The sequence below is a fragment of the Heteronotia binoei genome, chromosome 21 (genome assembly GCF_032191835.1).
Source record: "Heteronotia binoei isolate CCM8104 ecotype False Entrance Well chromosome 21, APGP_CSIRO_Hbin_v1, whole genome shotgun sequence".
NCBI lineage: Eukaryota > Metazoa > Chordata > Lepidosauria > Squamata > Gekkonidae > Heteronotia > Heteronotia binoei.
Window position 1 is genome coordinate 165,447,717 of NC_083243.1, and position 22,009 is coordinate 165,469,725.

Consider the following 22,009-nt stretch of genomic DNA (forward strand, 5'->3'; position numbering starts at 1 on the left):
CAGCATGGCGTTGGCCTTTTTTATTGCAAACGCACACTGTCTTGACATTTTCAGTGAGTTATCTACCACGACCCCAAGATCTCTCTCTTGGTCAGTCTCTGCCAGTTCACACCCCATCAACTTGTATTTGTAGCTGGGATTCTTGGCCCCAATGTGCATTACTTTGCACTTGGCCACATTGAACCACATCTGCCACGTTGACTCCCACTCACCCAGCCTCAACAGATCCCTTTGGAGTTCCTCACAATCCTCTGTGGTTCTCACCACCCTGAACAATTTAGTGTCATCCGCAAACTTGGCCACTTCACTGCTCACTCCCAACTCTAAATCATTTATGAACAAGTTAAAGAGCATGGGACCCAGTACCGAGCCCGGCGGCACCCCAATGCTTACCGTCCTCCACTGTGAAGACTGCCCATTTATACTCACTCTCTGCTTCCTATTATTCAGCCAGTTTTTGATCCACAAGAGGACCTGTCCTTTTACTCCATGACTCTCAAGCTTCCTAAGGAGCCTTTGATGAGGAACTTTATCAAAAGCTTTCTGGAAGTCAAGGTAAACAACATCTATCGGGTCTCCTTTGTCCACATGTTTGTTCACCCCCTCAAAGAAATGTAAGAGGTTAGTGAGGCAAGATCTTCCCTTACAGAACCCATGCTGAGTCTTCCTCAATAACCCGTGTTCATCAATGTGCCTACTCATTCTGTCCTTGATAATGGTTTCTACCAACTTTCCCGGTATAGAAGTCAGACTGACTGGCCTGTAATTTCTCAGATCTCCTCTAGAACCCCTTTTAAAGATGGGGGTGACATTTGCTACCTTCCAGTCCTCAGGAACGGAGGCAGATTTCAATGAAAGATTACAGATTTTTGTTAGAAGATCCACAAGTTCAACTTTGAGTTCTTACAGAACTCTCGGATGTATGCCATCCGGACCCGGTGACTTATTAGTTTTTAATTCGTCCATCAGTTGTAGGACCTCCTCTTTTGTAACCTCAATCTGACTCAGGTCTTTCAACACCCCTTCCAAAATTAGTGGTTCTGGGGTGGGTAAAAAGTTCTCATCTTCCACAGTGAAGACGGAGGCAAGAAATGCATTCAGCTTCTCAGCCATTTCCCTATCCTCCTTCAGATGAACTAGATGATATGCTGCGAAGTTTAATGTCAAGAGCACGCCATGTTTTTTAAAACTTGAGGAGCCCTCTTTGCAAATGCCACCCTCCCCGCTCAACCTCCCCACAGTGCGGGGAAGCCAAGCAGGGCTGGATTGCCCCGTTTGCACAGAGGGCTCCTCAAGAGGAGCCCTTTGTGCAAATGCCCACCCCCCATTCGACCTCCTCGCAGTGTGGGGGAAGCCGAGCAGGGTCAGATGGCCGTGTTTGTGCAGCAGGCTCCTCTTGAGGAGCCCACCGTGCAAAGCCCCCCCTTGACTTTCCTTTGGTGCAAGAAAGTCTCAGGTGGGCAAAAGAGGTGGCATGGGGCTTCTGCTTCACTCTCAGGCTGCCTCCCCTGTAAGGGAAGACAGCCTAAGAGCGAAGCCAAGCTGCCTCTTTACTCCACCTGAGTTTCGGGTGGGGGAAAGACACTGTGGGCCAGCTGGTGTGTGGGGAGGGGACACCTAGCAGCACTCTGCAGCCCATGCAGTGCCCTAGGCAGCCACCTTCATGGCCTACTTCAATGCGCCGGCCTTGATGTGAAGGAAGATAAGGTTTAAGCCTTCTGCCTCTGCTATTTTCCGGTCCATAGTGGCCCCAGAGGCAGTATTTGCTCCATTGCAAAAACTACATGTTTTAGTCAGTTTTCTCAGTAGGGCAAATAATACCACCATTAATGTTTTAGATCAGAAAATCAGCACAGGAGAAAAAGACTCCAAACCCTTTCCCCTTGTACTAAAGTCCCAGTGTGAACTGGGCCCTGTATACCTGGTAAGAAGATATATTTAAAAATTCTGGAAACACAGGCTTAAATGGAGCTCCCAGCATGTTGTTTGGTTAGGCCCTGAGACTCTGCAGTTTCTACTTCCAGCTCACCTTTGTCCTTAATTCACTTACTTCCATTCTATCTCTGATCCTAGGCCCAACTCCCTCCCTCTATCTATGCTCTTGCTCAGCTGAACACTTCTGTAAGAGACCACTTTTGTTTGCTGATTTGTCCATTATAAATTCATCTGTCTGGTAAAGGAAAACCTCATCCATGCCAGCTGTAGGAATCCTCAGTATCTCTTCTTTGATGACATTCTGAGGCTTAGCCCATCATTTTCCCCTCGCCCTCCATGTATTCTCACTTCCTTCAGATCCTTCCTGAAAACCTAACTTTTCTCTGTGAAGCCTAGCAAAACCCCTCTTCTTTTTTGAAACTAAACTGATGCATGAATAACTGAAAGGAGCACACATTCCCCATCCCCTTCCTTAAGCCTTCCTTTAGCCAAATTCTAGATTGTAATGGGAAAGGCATATGTCTCTGGGGTTGGATACCACCAAGAGGTGTTGGGTCGCTGATTGAAAAGACTTGCGGGGCTCATGTGGGGAGAGACAGCCCTGAAGGTATGCTGGCCTCTGGCTGGATGGGGCTTTAAAGGTAAGTAATATTTTATCAGCAAAAAACCTTTTCAATAGGTATCACAACTAATTACCCCCTCATCCTCCTTCCTTTTCCTTACAGAAACTAAGGTTTGAATACTGTTGTGGTTGCCTCACAATAGATGCTAGGGTGTTAGACTTCCAAGTTTTATGTAAGATTTTTAAGCCTCAGTATGAGAAGTCTTCCCTGTGATCTTAATAAGAGAGCTCTGAGCAGAGATCCCAGAACATTGAGGATGGCATGTCAGAAGTTAGAAAAAAACAGGGACAAGAGATGTGAATTTGCCAAATGGAGAAAATTTCTGATAAACATGAAGTATTTTTGACTATATTATTTTTATGAGAAATTAATCATTCTCTCTGCCAAAAGGAAATTCTCATGTGTGATGAGTCAATAAGGCTGTTGTATGGATTGTTAATTTAATTGCTTAAAATATAATCTGGATTATCAGACGCCGACCTATTATACATGGATGTTTCCTCTCACTTTCACTATGCTTGTCCATTGTCTTTTCTTTGTCATTCTGCATTGATTTTTCTCCCATCAGTGCTCAGTTTGCATTTTGGTTGCTGTTTCTCCAGGTTTTCTGAGAGTGCTTTTATGCTGATTTCCCCCGTTATGCTTCCAAGCAAAAAGTAATTCAAAAAAACAGGTTTCCTACCTGTAACTGATGATCTTCGAGTGGTCATCTGTGCAGTCACACCAATGGGAGAGGCGCCGGCGCCGACCCTGATCGGTAAACTTCAAAAGCTGCGGATTTCCGCCTCTCCGCCCCAGCGCGCATGCGCAACTCCCCCCCTTTGCGCATGCTCGCCGGGACGGGAGCGGACATCCCGCCAGTTCCTTCTGACCGCTGCGTTAGCCCATGCGGGATGGACCGGCAGCGGAGGGGAAGGAGGGCGGGTAGTGTGACTGCACAGATGACCACTCGAAGATCATCAGTTACAGGTAGGAAACCTGTTTATCTTCTTCGTGGTCTCTGTGCATCACACCAATGGGAGACTAGCAAGCAAGGACATACCTGGAGGAGGGCGCAACGGTCCATCAGCAAGAGACAGACTGTAGCACAGCACGGCCCACCGCCGAGTCCTGACGCCGCCTCATATCCAATGCATAGTGCGACACGAAGGTATGGGCCGACGCCCATGTGGCAGCCTTGCAAATGTCCTGCAGCGGCACTCCCTTCAGGAACGCTGCCGACGTGGCCACCGCTCGTGTCGAATGGGCCCGCACCGGCCCCGGAAGCGGCGTCTTCTGGAGAAGATAGCACAGCCTAATGGTGCCAGTGATCCATTTAGACAATCTCTGAGACGAGATCCTCTGACCCCAGGAAGGAGCCACGTACGAAACGAAGAGCCGGGAGTCCCGCCTGAACGCCTTCGTACGCTGTAAGTAGAAGGACAGCGCTCGTTTTAGATCGAGGGCATGGAACCGCCGTTCAGCCTCCGTGGAGGGGTTTGGAAAGAACACCGGGAGGTTGATGACGGCATTCAAATGAAACGCGGAGACCACCTTGGGCAGGAACGTAACGTCAGGGCGGAGCATCACCCCTTCAGGGGAGAAGCAAAGGTAGGGCTTGTCGCACCTCAGTGCCATCAGTTCACCCACTCGTCTCGCCGACGTGATTGCAACCAGGAACGCTGTCTTCCACGCTAACAACTGTTGCGAACAAGTAGCTAGAGGTTCAAACGGCTTCCCCATAAGGGCCCTAAGAACCAGGAGCAGGTCCCAAGATGGGGCGGGTACCCGCACAACAGGATACAGTCGAGCGACCCCTTTAAGGAACCGCTTCGTCTCCGGGTGGGTAAAGACTGAATACCCGTCAATCGGCCTGTGCTCGCTCGAGATGGCCGCCAGGTACACCCTCACCGAGGAGGTCGTCAGATCCCGGTCCAACAATGACAGTAGAAAGTCAAAAATTGCAGGAAGACCGGCCGTCCGCGGCTCTAGTCCCCTACCCGTAGAGAACTGGACGAACTTCGACCACTTGTAGGCGTACGATCGCCGAGTTGAGGGCTTCCTGCTGTTCAGAAGCACGAACCTGGCTCTTTCTGATAGCTGCGAGCGCCCAGACGCCACGCCGTCAACTTCAGATGGGGCACATCGTGGTGCAACACTTGCCCCTGGTGCGACAGCAGCAGATCCGGGACCTGTGGGAAGTGGTAAAATTCCCCGTGGGCAAGCCGCAAGACTACTGGGAACCACTGCTGCCTCGGCCACCATGGTGTTATCAGGACGCCTACTGGTCGTTCCCGCAGGATCTTCTGGACGACTCTGGTAATTAGCGGCAACGGGGGAAAGAGGTACACCACGTGGCGCGTCCACGGGATCAAGAGCCCGTCCCCGAGGGACAAGGGATCTACCCCTCCCCTGGTGCAGAAGAACTGGCATTTGCTGTTCTCTCGAGTAGCAAAGACGTCCAGCGTGGGCGTGCCCCAGAGGCGGAAAACTGGTGTCAGGAATTTCCAGTTTAGCTCCCATTCGTGGAGCGACGCACCTCCCCTGCTGAGGAAGTCCGCCCTGGTGTTCAGAACACCCGGGAGGTGGGTCGCGAGTAGTGATATCCCTTGGGCTATGCACGCTTCCCAAATAGCCACAGCCAGCCGGCAGAGGCTGCGAGACACAGTGCCGCCTTGGCGGTTTATGTAGGCCATGGCCGTCGTATTGTCCGTGAGGATTGCCACTGCTCGGCCCGTGATGAGTGTCTGGAACGACCGGACAGCGTGGAAGACAGCCAACAGCTCCAGGTAGTTGATATGCCGGAGGGTCTGATGAGCCGGCCACCTGTCCCCGACACAAAGACCCATCGCATGTGCGCCCCAACCCCAAAGAGACGCATCCGTCGTGATCGTCACCGAGGGTTGTGGCCTGTGAAAGGGTGCCCCTCCTATCAGGTTGCAGTCCTGTCCCCACCATGCTATGTCCGCCAACACCTCCGGAGGAACCGTTAGAGGACGACTCGGGGGGTCGAAGTTGGCGCGGAACTCCCGTAGGAACCACAACTGAAGCGGTCGCATGCGAAGCCTCGCATTCGGAATGACCGAAGTGGTGGCCGCCATGAGGCCCAGTAGACGCTGAACTTGACGTGCGGGGACTGTTGGAGCGCGTTCCAGGGCGCGAACTGCCTGGACAATGGCCCTTGCCCGATCTGTTGGTAGAAACGCCCTGCATGCTATCGTGTCCAATACTGCGCCGATGAACTGCACTCTCTGCGACGGCTGGAGGTGCGACTTCTTCCAGTTGACCTGGAGCCCCAGGTCCGACAACAAGGCGAGGGTGGTGTCGATGTGCTGAAGCAGAGTCTCCCTCGACCCCGCTACTATCAGCCAATCGTCTATGTACGGGAACAGGGAGATCCCTTGAAGCCTCAGATGGGCGGCAATGACGACCATCGTCTTGGTAAACACTCTCGGGGCCGTCGAGAGGCCAAAGGGCAGTGACCTGTACTGGAAGTGATCGTTGCCGACCGTAAAACGCAGGAACTTGCGGTGCCGAGGGTGGATGGAGACATGAAAGTAAGCGTCTTTCAGGTCTAAAGTTGCCAACCACTCCCCGTGGTCCAGCAGCGGGAGAATGCACGACAGGGAAGTCATTCGAAACTTGTTGCAGCTTATGAACTCGTTGAGGGCCCAAAGGTCCATGATGGGACGTAGGCCGCCGTCCTTCTTGGGGACCGCAAAGTAGCGGGAGTAGAACCCACGGCCGTGTTGAGCCTTCGGGACCTCCTCGATAGCCTGCTTGAGGAGGAGGGAGTGAACCTCTTCCTGGAGAGGGAGGGAAGGAGCAGTATAAGCAAACCTGGGAGTAGGAGGTAGTCGGAAGAATTCTATCTCGTACCCCCACTGGATCACAGATAAAACCCACTGGTCCGAGGTGATACGGGACCAGGCAGGCAGGAAGCGGGACAGGCGGATAGAGTCCGTGTCCCCGTGGGGACGGGTAGGCGGGGGGGAGTCAAAGGCCCTGTTTCTGATGTTTCGCACCCTTCTGCCTAGAAGCCTGGGCAGAGGACGGAGAGTATTTCTGTTTGGGCTGGTATTGAGGCCTTGAGAGGGTAGGCGTTGACTTCGGGCGCCACTGTTGCTCAGGGGACTTAGAATAGGATTTCTTCTGCCATTGCCGCGGCCACTGCCGCTTGGTCTGTGGGCGAGAGGTGGAGACCCCCAGATTCCGGGATGCTTTTATACTTTTGTCCATCTCTTGAAGGACCGAGTCAGTGGTTGCGCTAAACAAACCTGTACCATCGAATGGAAGGTCTTCAATATACGCCTGAGTATCAGGCTGTAACGCAGTGGAGCGCAGCCAGGAGTGTCTACGGAGAGATATGGCCGTAGTAATAGTCTTACCACAAGCATCTCCTGAATGCTTTGCGGAATTTAGTTGCTGTTTGGCGAGGGCCATTCCCTCCTTCTGCAGCTTCTTAAGCGCCATCCTACTTTGTTCTGGCATGGTGTGGAGGACTGAAGAGACCTGGTCCCACAAGGTATATTGATACCTGCTCATACAGGCAGCGTAGTTCGCGATCTTCATTCCCAGAGACCCAGAGGAATAAAGCCACGGCGTCCAGCTTGCGACCCTCCTTGTCGGGAGGGGTCGAGTGCGTTTTCTTTGCTCTGGACGAGGACGAGACCACAATCGAGTTAGGCTTGGGGTGCGTATACAGGAACTCCGCTGTATCCTCCTGCAGACGGTACATATGGTCCAGCCGGCGAGATGACACCGGCGTGGACGCGGGTTTGTCCCAGGATGCCTTCGCTGTATGAAGCATCACGTTGGTGATGGGCAGGGCGACCGCTGTCGAGGTGTCCCTTTGAACAATGTCAAACACATTGTCAGTGACCACGGGCTGTTGCTGGACTGTCGGCAACGACAAGGCCAGCGCCATGCGTTTGATTAAGTCTCCATACGATTTTAGGTCTTCAGAAGGGGAGATGGGATGATCCTCCGTGGTCTTATCCGGTGGTGAAGGTTCGCCAGTAGAAGATGCGCCTTGTTCTTCGGGTGATGATTCCCTCATGGACCTAGGAGATGCCTCAGGTGAGTCTGATTGCTCGGGGGTCAATCGAGGCAGGGAAGCCGGGGCCACTGGAGTCGTCTTCCGTTCCTCGGAAGTGGAATGTTGCTCTGGTTCCCGGTGTCGAACCGGCTGTGTGGTCTCAGGCGGTTTCGATATTGTAGCAGGAGCCGTACTTCTGGGTGTTCTGCAGGACATCCGTGACCTATACGAAGTCTCTGATGCCTGGTCCCAATCCAACTGACGCGGTGGCAACCAGGGAAAGGGATGTTGCATGGGGCAGGCACCATAAAGGTACTGCCATTGTCGCTGATCCCAGGGAATGTGAGACACTGGTCGATGTGGAGAAGGATCTCTCTTCCGGTATCGAGGAGATCTGCTGCTCGATGAACGATCCCGGTGTGAGTCTCTGCGTCGATCTCGAACGGGACTCCGAGAACGAGGGGACCGCTGTCTCGGCGTGAGCCTCCCGGCTGGGCTTTTATCGACACCGACCCGTTGCGCCGAATCGATCTCGGAATCGGAGTCGGAGATGACGAGTTGCGTCGACCTTGAAGCGAGCGGCGACGTACTCTGTCGACGAACTGGTGAGGCAAAGAGCTTGAGAGGCGGGACAACCGGCGTCGAAGGCTCCGATGTCGAGACAGGCGCCGATCCCGAGGCGGACTTATGCTCCGACTTATCGGCCTTCCGCTTCTTCACCTTCTCCGCATGTTTGTCCTCTTTACGCCGTTTTTCCGGCAGCGAGGATTCGGATGCGGCTGCCGAGCCCGAACGTTTGCGGGGGCGATCGGCATCAGAGGGCCCTTTTTCGGCGTCGACCGGTTTCGGTGTCGACAGTTCAGCCGAAGGTTGCCCTTGGTCGGGAGCGGATGCACGTGGTGATAATGCCCTCTCCATAAGCGCTGCCGCCAGTCGCGCAGCCCTGTTCTTCCTTGTCTGCTTAGAGAACTTGGCGCAGTGGGCGCACGAGTCCGGTTTGTGCCGTTCCCCCAGGCACAACAGACACAGGGAGTGGCCGTCTGGTGGTGCGATTTTGCTCCCGCACTTCGAACAGCGACGGAAGAAGCCCCACCGCTTTTCCATGCGAGGTCCAGGAAAAGAAGGGCGGGAAAGGCCCGATTGAACGGGGGAGGGCGCCCCGAAGGGCGGGAAAACTCACCCCACGCTCCGACGGGCTAAGAAGACACTATCTAACTAACTAAACTAACAACTAACTACAGCTAACACTAAGAAAAACCGATTTAGACAAAGTCCAACGAAGTTCACCGACCGTAGCGAAAAGATCAACCGATCAGCGCGGCGGTCAGAAGAGAACTGGCGGGATGTCCGCTCCCGTCCCGGCGAGCATGCGCAAAGGGGGGGAGTTGCGCATGCGCGCTGGGGCGGAGAGGCGGAAATCCGCAGCTTTTGAAGTTTACCGATCAGGGTCGGCGCCGGCGCCTCTCCCATTGGTGTGATGCACAGAGACCACGAAGAAGATGTGTACAGATTCACCATGCCCTTTTGCCCCCTTTAAAGATCACTCCCCCACCCACATCGAGTTTGTTCCACCCACTCTGCATCTTCTACCATCCTCCCCACTTCATCCGTGTACAAGCTCCATTTCCCCATCATTGTTTTATTTTTTTACAACCAGCATGAATCTAGTGATATGAAACGATCACTAGTCTCTGATCACTTAACTTTTTAAAATTAAACAATGGGGGGAATTTAAAAGGAGCTCCTGAGGTTTAGTTCTCTGCTGGTATTGACTTGAAAGGAAGACTGGGGGAAAAAGGAAATAAATAAATAAATTTCAGTGCTGCATGCAAACAAAATAAAGGGGGGTGTCATCAGAACAGATTGAAATTGACATGAGATTTTAAAATATACACTGGGATGGGAAGCCTAAAGCTCTGAAAACATTTTTCCATTTAGGACTTTAGTTAACAAAGTTTTTTGGGGGACCATTTTAGCAATCCCTGCAAGCCTAACATTAAAATGGTGGCTGAGCTATGTGGACCTTCTGCAAACCACCAAACTTAAGAATTGCTTGAGATTCTGGATGTTTCTGGGGCATTTGAAGGATAGAGTGCAATCAGAACAGGACAGGCTGCTAAAAATGGCCCAAGATCACAACCAGTGTGCAGGAACAAATTAGAGAATCACAAAGAGGAAACCACACAAATTTGCAAGTAAGGGCAGGAAATTAGTATTACTGTGAAGCTGCTCTAGGGCACCAACAACAACATGCACACAGCCTCCCCCCCCAAAATTTAGTGGCACAAGACTTTAAAAAGCTCTCTAGAGCTTCTGCCAGAGGACTCCTCCCCCATACAAATTGCGGCCCTGTGCAAAGCATGGTGGAGTTGCAGTCAACTTTGCATAGGTATGTGTACACACACATATGCACGTTGCCAACAATCACAGCTTGCAGTGCCAATGTCAGTGGATTCTACTGTGCATTCTATACACTCAATACACTCCCCCATATTATGAGTTCACGTGACTCCCATTTTTTTACAGTGGCTGATAACAGAGCAGACAATCCCCTAGTGCTCCACAATATGGAAGACAGGGCTTTACAGCTGCTTGTCAGTTTTCAAAAAAGTATTGTCAATTTCAACTTTAGGATTTCCTCCTTTGCCTGCATTCCTTTCTGTTTCCTTTCAATTAACTAACACTAAAATGCATGCACAAAACCTGAGACTGAAGGATTTAAATGAAACGCATTTGCTGGACACTAGTGTGCAGCTATAATAAGGCAATTGCATAAATTAAAAAAAAATTTTTTTGACACCTCCACACTCATCTTTGCTGGTCTTAAAGATACTACTGGGTTCAAACTTTGTTGTATCCTTGCAACTGTTAACATGTTTGCTGGTCTTAAAGATACTACTGGGTTCAAACTTTGTTGTATCCTTGCAACTGTTAACATGTTTAGTCTTATATATTAATAAACATACAACTGAAGGGAAATTGTTTAAAAATGATTATTCAGAAGTTTCCATCCATACAGAGGTTTTCTAAAAATTTTAATACTATGCTGAGGAAAGTATGTTGGTTCATCTCTCAAAAGAATGTGGATTTCTTGCTTATGTAGAGGGGTGCTGTAGGGCAAAAATTACAGGAAAATGGTTGAGTGTAATTAAAGATTTGGGAAAATCAAACTTTCTTTCATTTTTAAATGATTCCCTATTAGTTGCAAGGATACAACAAAGTTTGAACCCAGTAGTATCTTTAAGACCAGCAAAGTTTAATTCTGGGTATGAGCTTTCTTGTGCATGCATGAAAGAATAGTTTTTGCTAGACATTGGGAAAGGCAAGTGCTTCCTAATAAGAGATTATTACCAAAGCTGTGGGTCATAGAATAATATATGTAAGGTTGTGTTGATTAAAGGATGTGAACATGAAATTTTAATTTGCATTTTGTATCTACATGACTTTCACATCACATAACACATTGGATTTATTTCTGGTGGGGGATGAAAATGGGAGACCCCCCACCTCCACCAGGGGGGTCTGGCATCCTTACCTCTAAAGTTACTTTTCTTCAATAGGCTACCCAGACAAGCCTCAGTATAGTGTGTGTGTGTGTGTGGGGGGTGTTAATGCTCACCCAGTTCCTTCTGCACTGCTGCCTCCAGTACTCTCCCATCGGTGTCTGGATTGGATCCTGGATCTTCCTCCACAGCCCTCCTTCAGGCCACCTATAAAAAATCACTCTGGGGGAGGAACAACCCCAGGTTTTTCCAGTACCCCTATTCCCAGGGTGGGGTCTGCCTGACAGGCAGGGCCCTAAACTAATGAGACTTCTAATGGAGATTCCTTAGAATTGCACTGTAAGATAGGCAACATCACTTGCAGAAAGCACCTCTAACTTATCCCGATCTGTGATGTTATCTATGGCAAAATCACATCAAGTCACTATAGGAAAATCAGAATAGGGCTTATTGTGAAACAACGCATACCATTGCACTAACATAACATGATCAGAACTCAGTGGATTAGAAAACCATGACATGAACCATTTACTGACACTCACCCTATGTTTGTTGCAATTAGCAGAAGTGTTGGCATCACAGGTCTTGTCTTTTTAAAGGTGGGTTGGGCTTCTCTTCAAAGGTTAAACAGTTTGGGTTCAAGAGGTTTTATGTAACATTTACCTTTCTGATTCTGCAAAGACGGAAATGATAATCCCCACAGACAACTGTGAAACTATTTTTTGTTTTGCAACTATATCAGGTTTAAAATTAAGGAGAAGGAAATATTCCTCAATCCAATTCACACCTTTACCTATCCTATTTCTCCTCTGTGAAAGGTAGATCAAAGTGTTGGGTAAATATATGAGTTGTCTTCAAGCTGCGTAGGGTCTAAGCCATTTCTGGCATTAGTCTTCTTACATTTAAATCACTTTGTTCCATGTATCTTTTTATAGGGACACATCATTTAGTTACTTATCAATAAAAATTAGTTTGGAATAAAGCAGTAAACAGTAATCAGGTTTTAGAATACCCTTTTACAACCAGAGATGTATGCAAATTCCTGAGTCCCAAAAGTAAAATTCACAGAAGTGTTTTCTTTGTGTTTAATATGTGTAGTCAGTGAATCAAACACCAGGGAAACTTTAAAATACTCATGTTACAGTCAGCACTTAAAACTGTTAAAGGTCTGGTCAGATTTCTTGTTACCAATTGCAGCATAACCATGGCTGTGAATAAATAATTTTTAACATTTGCTTCCAGAATTTCTGTTTCTATCTAAATTGCAACAGGAACTGATCACTGTACTGGAGAATCCTGTTCACTGAATGATCTTCTGGAAACATCTTCATAAATCACATAGGAATTGCATGGAGTAGACTTGTGACTGAGATCACATTTGTTCCAGTAGGGCTCCAGTACAAAAGGGAGGGGGGGTGTGTGGAAAGAAAGCATATTTATTTGTGGAAGTATCTTGAATGCTGTGATGGTATGGGAACCCATGTCCAAGCACATACGATCCTAGATATTTTAGAAAATTAATACTTTGGCATGAACAACAACTTTTAAAATTGGAATTACCAATGTAAGCAATTATTTGCTTCCATTGTCCTTCTGAGAATCAAGTAGTACTTCAATCATGTTTGTTTTAGTAGTGCTGTACCTTTCATCCTCCCTTACTCCGCTTGCAAGTGACTGGTCAATAACAGATCAAATTAAGGCCATAAGAAGAAAGGGTTAAACACTCCCCAGAACTTTAAAGCAGTTGCTAATTAATAGACAAAAAGAAAACAAAGCTGTGGGCATTCTGATCACAAATCTCCATCAAGTTTGACTCTTACAGTTTCTGGGGCAAACACAGTGAAGGAAATAAATGTCAAAATTGGAGATTAATACATCAATTAAGGATACATCAATCTCCAATGCTGACATCTCTCTTTCCATCACTGTATTTGCCCCAGAATTCAACCCCAAAAATGGTTACCATATAAACGAAGCTTATTATTCTTGTTTGATAATTGAATGGAACATCTTTATTATGCTGTATGACAATTTACTGCTTACCTTCTACCTGTATTTATAAGACTGGTAATTTCCAATTTTAATTCTGTCTAGCCCTGGTGATTAGGACTTGCTGAGACCTCCCAGACCTTATAAAGTTGGAAGAAATCCAAATTGGAACCTGTCCAGGCTATCCAATTCATTGGGAGCATTACTGGACTCCTTATTCACCACCAGGTTTCCTCCCACCCACCAGGGGTGTGGCTATAAGATCCTTGATCAGTTGCCTATTACGCTGCCACTTCCAGAAAGCCATTTTCATTCAAAAATTATAGGGCTGTTTTAATGATTCTTATTGTTAAAATTTACTTCACTTCCCAGAATATTAAAAAAAAATTCTATTCTTTTTCATTTTTGTGTAGTACGTATATGAATTTGGGATGGTGAGTCCACTGCTCTGGCTTCTTCCTTTCCCTCCTTAGTTTGTGAATTTGTGAACCTAACAAACACAAACAGAAACCTGGGCCTGCAAAATACAATTGTCATCATAAGCCCTCCAACCTACCCATTAACACAAACACAATTCAGTAAGCACCGAAAGTTGAGTATAGCTGGAGGAAGGGGAAGAAAAAGGAGAGTAGAACTTTCCACTGTGCCCAAATGCCAGCGTTAAAAGAGGGAAGCTCTGGCAGTTAAGTGGAATCCCCAAATTATTGACCTGTCCTGTGATTCTCCACAGTTCCTTAAGTTCACAGGGTCAGAAAATCATTTGTCTCTGCCATCACATACATTTCAAACATGAGGTCTTTACCCCATCAGATGCCACACAGAGCAGATTCTGGAAGAAACAGAATTTAATAAAGAGACATTGCATTAAGTGCTCCCACAGAGCAGAAATATTTATTAATGTCAAAAGTAAATATGTTTAAAAGTAATACACTCCCTCCGGCAAAGTTATTACAGTGAATCTCAAGAAACCTTCAGCATCTCTTTAAGCCCTGCCATGATTGCCCTGCCATAGATTTGCCATTTGGGAATGGTGGTGAATTCCATACTGCAGAACTTGTACGCTTCTGGTAACGTGGCTTGCTCTTATAAAAGATTTCTTCCAGTTTGGGACTTTTAATAATCCCAAAGAACGCATCAGTATCAGGTGGATTATAATATTGGTGGACGATGGCCTGGGTTAGCTGATTTCCTAAAGGAAAAAAAATGGCACAGATTTGTGTCCAGGCTATTAAAAAAACAAACAGGCCGATCTCAATGCTCTTTTTAAAAAACCAAAACCCAAGGCTTTTTTTGGTAGTAGGAACTCCTTTGTATATTAGGCCACCCCCCCCATGTAACCAATCCTGTAAACTTGGATGATTGGCTACATAAGAGGGGTGTGGCCTAATATACAAACGAGTTCTTGCTACAAAAAAGCCCTTCTAAAATCTAGCAATTATCATAAGTTACTAATGTTAACATTCATTATTTCTTTATATATTCTAATACATCTTAGTATTATCACAGTTTTCATCTCAAAGCTCTTAAAGGACGTGGAAGGAAACTTAAAACATATATAACTCTTCAATCTTCCAACTTAGGGTTTTTTAAAAATTTTTTTTATAAGTTTATTGAAAAAATCCAAAACCATACATAGTACAGTATCGTGACCAGGTTACAGGAGTCAATGAGAATAATAACCAAAATTTTAAGTCGCATGTAGGATTAATGACAAATGTAATTTACAGACAGGAACTAAAACAGTGCCTCAGTAGGTTGCAGATTGAGTTAATACCGTCAAAAAGAGGTGGCAGTAAAATGAGGATTAAGCAGTTAAATAAGCATCAGAAAGATAATGATGATGTCATAACAGCTGTAATAAGGAAGCAATGACCACGTTTATATTGTAAGCTGACCACATGTAAAATAAAAAAAGAAAAGCAAAAGATAACAAAAATAAACAGGAGGAAGGGAGTAGAGGATAGGGAAGGAAGAGTAAGATTATAAAACTAGAATATCAACAGGGGAAGAAAAGTTGAATAGAGTGGGGTTGTGAGAAATGTGATCAATGAGAGGAAACCAAATGGAGATGAATGAGTCGTGGTTGAAGTGGAGAGACACAGTGAAGAAGTGATTTTTCCCATCAATAGAAAATCACAGATTTTCTTGCACCACGAAGAAAGAGATGGAGGGGTAGGCTCCTTCCAAGCAGAGGCAATGATCGCCTTAGCTGCTGCGCAAAGAAAGGCTACCAAAGTTCTAAGCGAGTGTCAGGGATAGCAGAATCTTGCCAAAGATTAAAAAGCAGAATTTCATAAGTAAAAGGGAACCCAACTCAGTTTAATGTATATTTGCTTCTCCTCCCTCAAGCAGTTCAATACAGGTCCCAAAAGTTCAACTTAAGGCTATTGATGTTATATATACACATATATAATAACAAGTGAGAAAATACAATTGTACTGATCCTGACCTAAGGCTGAAGAATAAGCAGCCTGTGTGTCTCTTCCACAAATGCCTGAGGCCTTGACAATTGATGTAACCGAGAACCGTGGTGTTGTCTGTCGGGATGGATACAACTTTTGCATAGAGAAGTGGATGGAAAGATTGTAGGCACGTTTTATGGCTAGAAGTTCCACAAAGTCCTGCCATGTGCATTCCCCATTCCCAATTTGACACTTCTGTGGTGATCATAACTGATGGATTCAGAAGGTAGAATGGGCACCCTGAAAGCAGGTTGTGTTCCTGCTGCCACCAGTCCTGGGACAGTAACACATGTGTGAGGAGATGCACTCAGAATGAGGGAAGATCGAAATTTCCTGAGGAACCACAGCTGTAGGTCTCTCATGTATAGTTTGGTGAAGACCAGTACATTGGGTGGGTTGTCACCATTAGGCCTAGGAGGCGCTGGACTTTGAAGAGCTGAAATTTCCATCTGTTATTTTAGTTGGCAAATTAGTCTATGATGTTGTATCTTTGCTGATAGTGCAATTCTAATGTGCAAACAGGTTGATTTGTCTAACACTTCAGGGATTAATTAGAAGCTATGCCTTTCACAGAGAATAATACTTGAATATGGGATATATTGATTAAAACTAAAGCGTTTTATACTAAAGCATTATTTTTCTATTAGGGAAAACTTTAAGACAGAAAATGTTAACAAGAGAGAAGACTGTGTTCCTCAACAAAGGGTCTTTATCTTAGAGAAACAAAGGGAAGCATTTTTGAGGAAAACTTCCATATTCCATACCACAGCAGGTAGGTCAAAGTGATAATAAGCTAACCCAGGCACTTCAGGAAGAGCCCAGGGCATCCCAGAATAATCCAGTTTCCTTAGGTACGGAACTTCCAGCAACCCGCACTGGCCTTGGCTTTTTTCTGGAATATGCTAAGGTATACACTCTTTGCACTAGCACTGGCTCAGCTTTTTTCACAAGGGCTCAAGTAACCTGAGGGAAAACTGCCCAATGGGAACAGATAGGTTATTGGGTCATGTTTTGATAAATCAATTATAATTAATGTGTCCCACACTGGATATGTTATCAAAATGTATATAAACTGCTGTAGTGAATTTGATTCCTTGAGAAACACAAGGGAAATTGGTATAGAGAGATTAAGGTTATCCCCTGAAGACAGAGATGTGCTGCAATGACTACCATAGTCTTTAGACCCAGGGCCTTAGAAATTCCAAAGGGGAGGTCCTTGAAGAGGTAATGGTTTGCCCGGATAGCAAAATACAAATATTTCCTCTGGTAGGAACGGATGTTGATATGGAAATATGTGTCCTGCAAATCCAGAGTGGCCATCCAGGTACATCACCAGAATTTTTAGTATTTGATTTAATGTGTTCAGCACCTGAAGATCCATGATCGGGTGAAGGTCTCCATCTGTTTTTGGAACTGTGAAATAGTGGGAGTAGACAACCTGACCTTTGTGATTTGGCGAGATGGGTTCTCTGGCCTGTTTGCTGAGAAAGGTTTGTACTTCTAGGAGGACCAGTGACGTTGGTGTGGTGACAAAGACCACAGTGGACGGATTCTGAACTAATCGTATTGTGTAACCCTCCTAAATGATAGAGATGACCCATCTGACTAATGTGATCTGCCTCCAGGATGGTAAGTATGGGTGGAGGTGGGTAGGGCCAGAGGAAGAGGGGAGGGATACTGGACGGTCCAAGCCTCAAAAGTCAAAGGCCCTGTTTGGGTGTTCTGGAGCCCTTGGATCTGGTAGGTTGTGATGTTTGGGAAGAGAATTTGAACTTGGAGCTAAAAGATGGTCTGGGTGAGGACTGAGATGATCTCAGTCTCCAGGAGCAGCGAATCAAACCCAGTTCTCCCAGATAACAGTCTGTGCACTTAACACTACACCAAACTGGATCTAAAGATGAGGGAGCGAATTATAACAATGCCACAGAGAGGTGAGCCACTCAAGTTTTTTGGGTCTGTTAGGAAAATTTAACAAAATGGGGACTGGAGTTGATCCGATGTGCTTTGCAGAGGCACAAAGAGTGGCCATCAGGCAGTGGAATTTTACTCCCACACCATGCAGCAGTTGAAGAAGCCCCAGTACTTTTCCATAAGCCAACCAGGGGCAGCGGGTGGAGATCAGGGTGAGGAGAGGTGGCCCCAAAGAGTGCTAAAGCAGAGTCTATGCTTACCTTGGTGGGCATGTGCATTGGGGGTTCTGCACATGTTGCAAGGGGAAAGGTATGAAAACCCCTTAGCCTTGAGAGATTACTGATTAGGATTGGTGCAGGTGCCCTATCCCATGGGTGTGATGCACAGAGACCACAAAGAAGATCCAAAGTGGTGGAAGCCCATTAGGGCCCTTGCCGGCTCCAAGGCTGAAGGGGGAAAGGGAAGGATCCCTGAAAAGGACGTTTCATCTGTAGCCCCATCTCTTCCCATGACAACACCACTAACAGATTGAAAATCCACTAGATACTAAACATTACATTAAAATATCAAAACTCTGGATGCATGGTTAAGACTAAACCATACTAGTTTGCTGAAGCAAGGTAGTAAATCTTAAGCATACGTACTAGAATTCTGCTGAACTCAGGTTTCTATCCAAGTTAGGAACAGGCTAAAAGTCTACATAGGCAATTTTCCAATACTGATTTGCAAAGGGTACAATTGGATTCAAACATACCAGTAGCCCAAGTAGGGATGGGCTTGCGGGGCTGGCTCTCATCGTCTGTGGAGTCATCACTATTCAGATCCATCCCATAATTGTTCACTTCGAACTTTGGCTGTTTGGGACCCTGTGGTGTCATTGGGTATGAGTTGCAGGAAGGTGAGTTCTGGAAAGAATGGTAAGAGTAAATTAATGGTGAAATTATAGCTACTGCAGAAATTGTAGCAAGAAGCTGAACCTCCAATGTAGGATAATGGCTAGGTGACAGATCCCACCCTGAGCTCCTTGAAGAATGTGCAGGAGAAAAATAATCCCAAGAAAGACTTTTATGCATGAACTACTATGACAATTTTTCTCCTTTCAAAAAAGTATCAGTTCTCATCCAAGGACTACAACAAGATAAATTGCTTCTTTTTGTGGAAAGCTTCTCCTTAAGAGGTAACCTGCTCTCTCAACAGCTACGAAGCGACATCTGCAGTACATCCAAATAACTGGTGACACCTAAAAAGTGCTCTTTTATTACTTACATACTGGACTGACACAGTAAGCTGTATGGGGCAAGACTCTTGGTTTTTAGAGCTGCTGGTACCAAGAACTAAATATAGCAGGTAAGGAACCTTACTTAAGAGTGTGCATGGAAATAGTATCTTACAATTAAAGCATACAGAAAGCCAAGCAGGCAGTCATATAAGACTCTGCTTGAAGAAACTATACAGAGGCCCGCACCTTCTGAAGAGGGGTAAAGATAGTTTCTCAGCCTGATTTTTGTTCCAAGTGAACTAGAACTGTCCCCATTTATTTTTGCTCTTGGGTATAAGTAAGACCATTTTGTCTTCAATCAATGTTAAACAGTGTTGCATCTCCCTGTAACTATTGTTCATTGAGGTGTCTTCTGTGCAGACATGCACTGGGGCTGTGCTTGCACAGGCCAGCTACCAGAGGCTCTCTCCCAGCTACTCTGGTATTTCTTTAACATTCAAAGGGGAGCCCTTTCCCTGCTCTGCAGGGAGGAGCTCCCCCCCCCCCCCCCCGGTCAGTCCTCCTGAGCTGCCTCAAGTATCATGAATGTAAACTGCATGCGATGAACTCACAGCAGGATAGGAGGAAGGGAATGTGTGACTATTAGGCAGGAAGACAAACTCTACTGAGTTCTGTAGGCGAGGGGCTCCACTTGGAGTGGTAAAGAAATACCAGAGTAAGAGAGCCTCCAGCGGCTGGCTTGCCGAAGTCAAACACAAAGTTAAGGCTTGTACCTATGTAAATTTGGGGATTTTGACAGACCGGCTTCAGCAATGAATAAGAATTACTGCCTTTAAGCTCTAGTGATGCCTGACATAACCAGCTAATCATCTGTATCTACCTATCAGCTGATATATCTTTAAAAATCCTAAATGTTTAAGAACATTTAGAAACTGCATATTTCTTTCAAAGGGTACATTTTTCTCACATTGTGAAGACCAAAAAGGTCCCTAAGGTTCATCCCAAGTATTTGACACTTAGAAATAGAAATACTGGGGTGGATCCTACCCTTATCCTATCACTCCATTGAGGAAAGTTTATTAATACCCCAGCTTTCTTTTTGGCTCAACTTTGAAGCCTTCTTCCAACTTAAGTAATTGAAGAAAGGCTACATGGAGGAAGGTTTGATCATCACATTGTCAGCAGTGCAATAACCTTCCTAAAGGCACCCCCTACCTTACCTAACGCAGAAAGATTTAAAAGGAGTTATAAAGATCAAGGCTTGACCTTGATAGCCCAGTCTCACCAAAGCTATGCAGGGTCAGCCCTGGTTACTATTTGGATGAGACACCACCAAGGGATAGCAGGGTCACTATGCAGAAGCAGGTAATGGCAAACCACCTCTGATTGTCTCTTGCCTTTGAAAATCCTATGGGGTCACCATAAATCAGCTGCAACATGACAGGGGGAAAAAAAAAGACCAAAATTCTCAGTGCATGTGGGTGGGGGGGTGGTATACTCTAACTACAGTAACATACCCTCCCCGGGCAAAACAAAGTCTGATCTAAAAAGTTATTGTTCTTAGCTATTAGAATTTTAGCTCTGGTTCAAGGCTCACCTGTATCTCTATTGTTACATTCAGCTGTTTATTGCCAACTGTTGCAACAGAAGTAGATTTCTGCTTCTGCTGTTCCTCCTGCTATTTAAAATAGAAAAGAGATATCACATGCTGGTAAAGAGTCAATGTTTCTACTTTACAGCACTTTTCATTTCCCTTTCAATGTGCCTCCCACACCTATGGGCTGCTTGTAGCAAAATTATGACAGCTATCAGCACATAGCACACTAAAATGAAGAAATTCATTTTGAATGTTGACTAGGCTTACCAGTTTCTTCTCTCTCTCCTCTGCCTCTTTCTGAAGTCGCTCCTTCTCTTTAGCAGCCATTAATTCTCTTTGCACGCAAGCAGCCTTCTCTTTCTCTTTCCTTTCACGCTCCCTATAATAAAAAACAGATCACTGCATCATTGGCAAAATGGAGATAGGTGCATGGTTTTTAGCACAACTTAACCTGCATTATCAAACTGTCCTTTTCATGCCAAACTTTGGATTAAATATACTCACTGCTGTGCCTGAAGCTTTTCTTGTTCTTTCTTTTTCTCAAGTTCTCTCTCAGCAGCCAGCTTTTTTTCCAGTTCTGCAACCTGCCTAGCTTTCTCTTGTTCTTCCTCCTTTTTCTTCTGCATCAGCTCCTGTTGTCTGCGTTCTTCCTGCAAAGGAAAAAATGCTGCTTTCAAGCAGGTTTCAGAGAATATGAGCCAACTATCATGGAAATCCTGACCAGATGACATATAAGAGTCTTCACAGCACTAGCTGAATCCTATATCTGAGGACTTCTAACCAGAAATCTTCAGCACCATTTCAAATGCCAAATCAGGTGTACAATTAATCCATTTGAAGGACTCACAGTCTTCAAATTAAACAGTCTGCCCTGGTAATTCTGACGCATCTTCTAATTAAGAGAGGTTAAATGTTTCTAATTAGTTCAGGATTCTAGGAAGAGCCATGCGTGCTTCATTTTAGTTATTATAATAAAACTATGTAGAGTTCATAGTGTATTCACAAAAGTGAAACCAGCATCTTCATCTGTTGTATCCACATGATTCTGAATTCAGTAAAAGGGAAGAAGTTACTCAGGGTTCTTTCTTGGCCTATCTGTCTATCTATTTATATCCAAGTCACCACTACATCTTCTTTCCTTGTTCATACAACCTCTGTCTTACCAGCTGCAGAGCTCTTTGTTTACGGGCTTCAAGTTCTTCAGCTTTCTTGGCAGCTGCAGCCCTTTTCACTTTTTCTTCTGCCATCTTCTCCTCTTGCACCTAAAAGAGGTTATGTGTATATTTTGCCTTCAAACAGACCAAATTCCTCCGTGCACACATTGTGCAAAGTTATTTTGCACCCAGCTCAGCATTTGAAACTCTTCATAATTATAAACTCGACTGACAGATCTACCGTTCTAATGTCAGAGAACACAAGGATGTGAGAATGGTATATTGGGCTGATAAGAGACCTAAGTCTGAAACTGAAGATGAGCTTGCTAGTTGAAACTCTTTTTCTTAGAGATGGCTTTTCACAAGGACCAGCCCGAGGCATCACATTACTCACATCTCAGAACTTTTCTCCATTGTGTCCATTTACTCTAGAGACACCCTCTGCTTAGCCATTCCTTATATCATTTACCTTCTCATTATGCTGAGCAAGTTTTTGTTCAAGAAGTTTTTTCTTCTCCTCTTCTCTCTGCTCTACTCGCTCACGAGCCTGCAGCACCTTGCGAAGGCGCTCCTCACGTTTCCTGATGCCATGTAAAAGA

At 45.8% G+C, this 22,009-nt stretch overlaps 1 protein-coding gene across 1 annotated transcript in view; it reads right to left on the reverse strand.

The window, feature by feature from the left end:
* Positions 1-13,931: 13,931 nt before the first annotated feature.
* LOC132590214 (inner centromere protein-like) overlaps positions 13,932-22,009 on the reverse strand; it is a 34,887-nt gene continuing 26,809 nt past the window's right edge. Inside the window, exons 11-17 of the mRNA XM_060263177.1 lie at positions 21,880-21,991; positions 21,406-21,518; positions 20,761-20,895; positions 20,524-20,635; positions 20,257-20,337; positions 18,195-18,345; positions 13,932-14,256 (exon numbers count right to left, since the gene is read on the reverse strand). Of these exons, the coding sequence (XP_060119160.1) occupies positions 14,039-14,256; positions 18,195-18,345; positions 20,257-20,337; positions 20,524-20,635; positions 20,761-20,895; positions 21,406-21,518; positions 21,880-21,991 (922 nt within the window). The 3' untranslated portion in view covers positions 13,932-14,038. The remainder of the gene's footprint in view (positions 14,257-18,194; positions 18,346-20,256; positions 20,338-20,523; positions 20,636-20,760; positions 20,896-21,405; positions 21,519-21,879; positions 21,992-22,009) is intronic.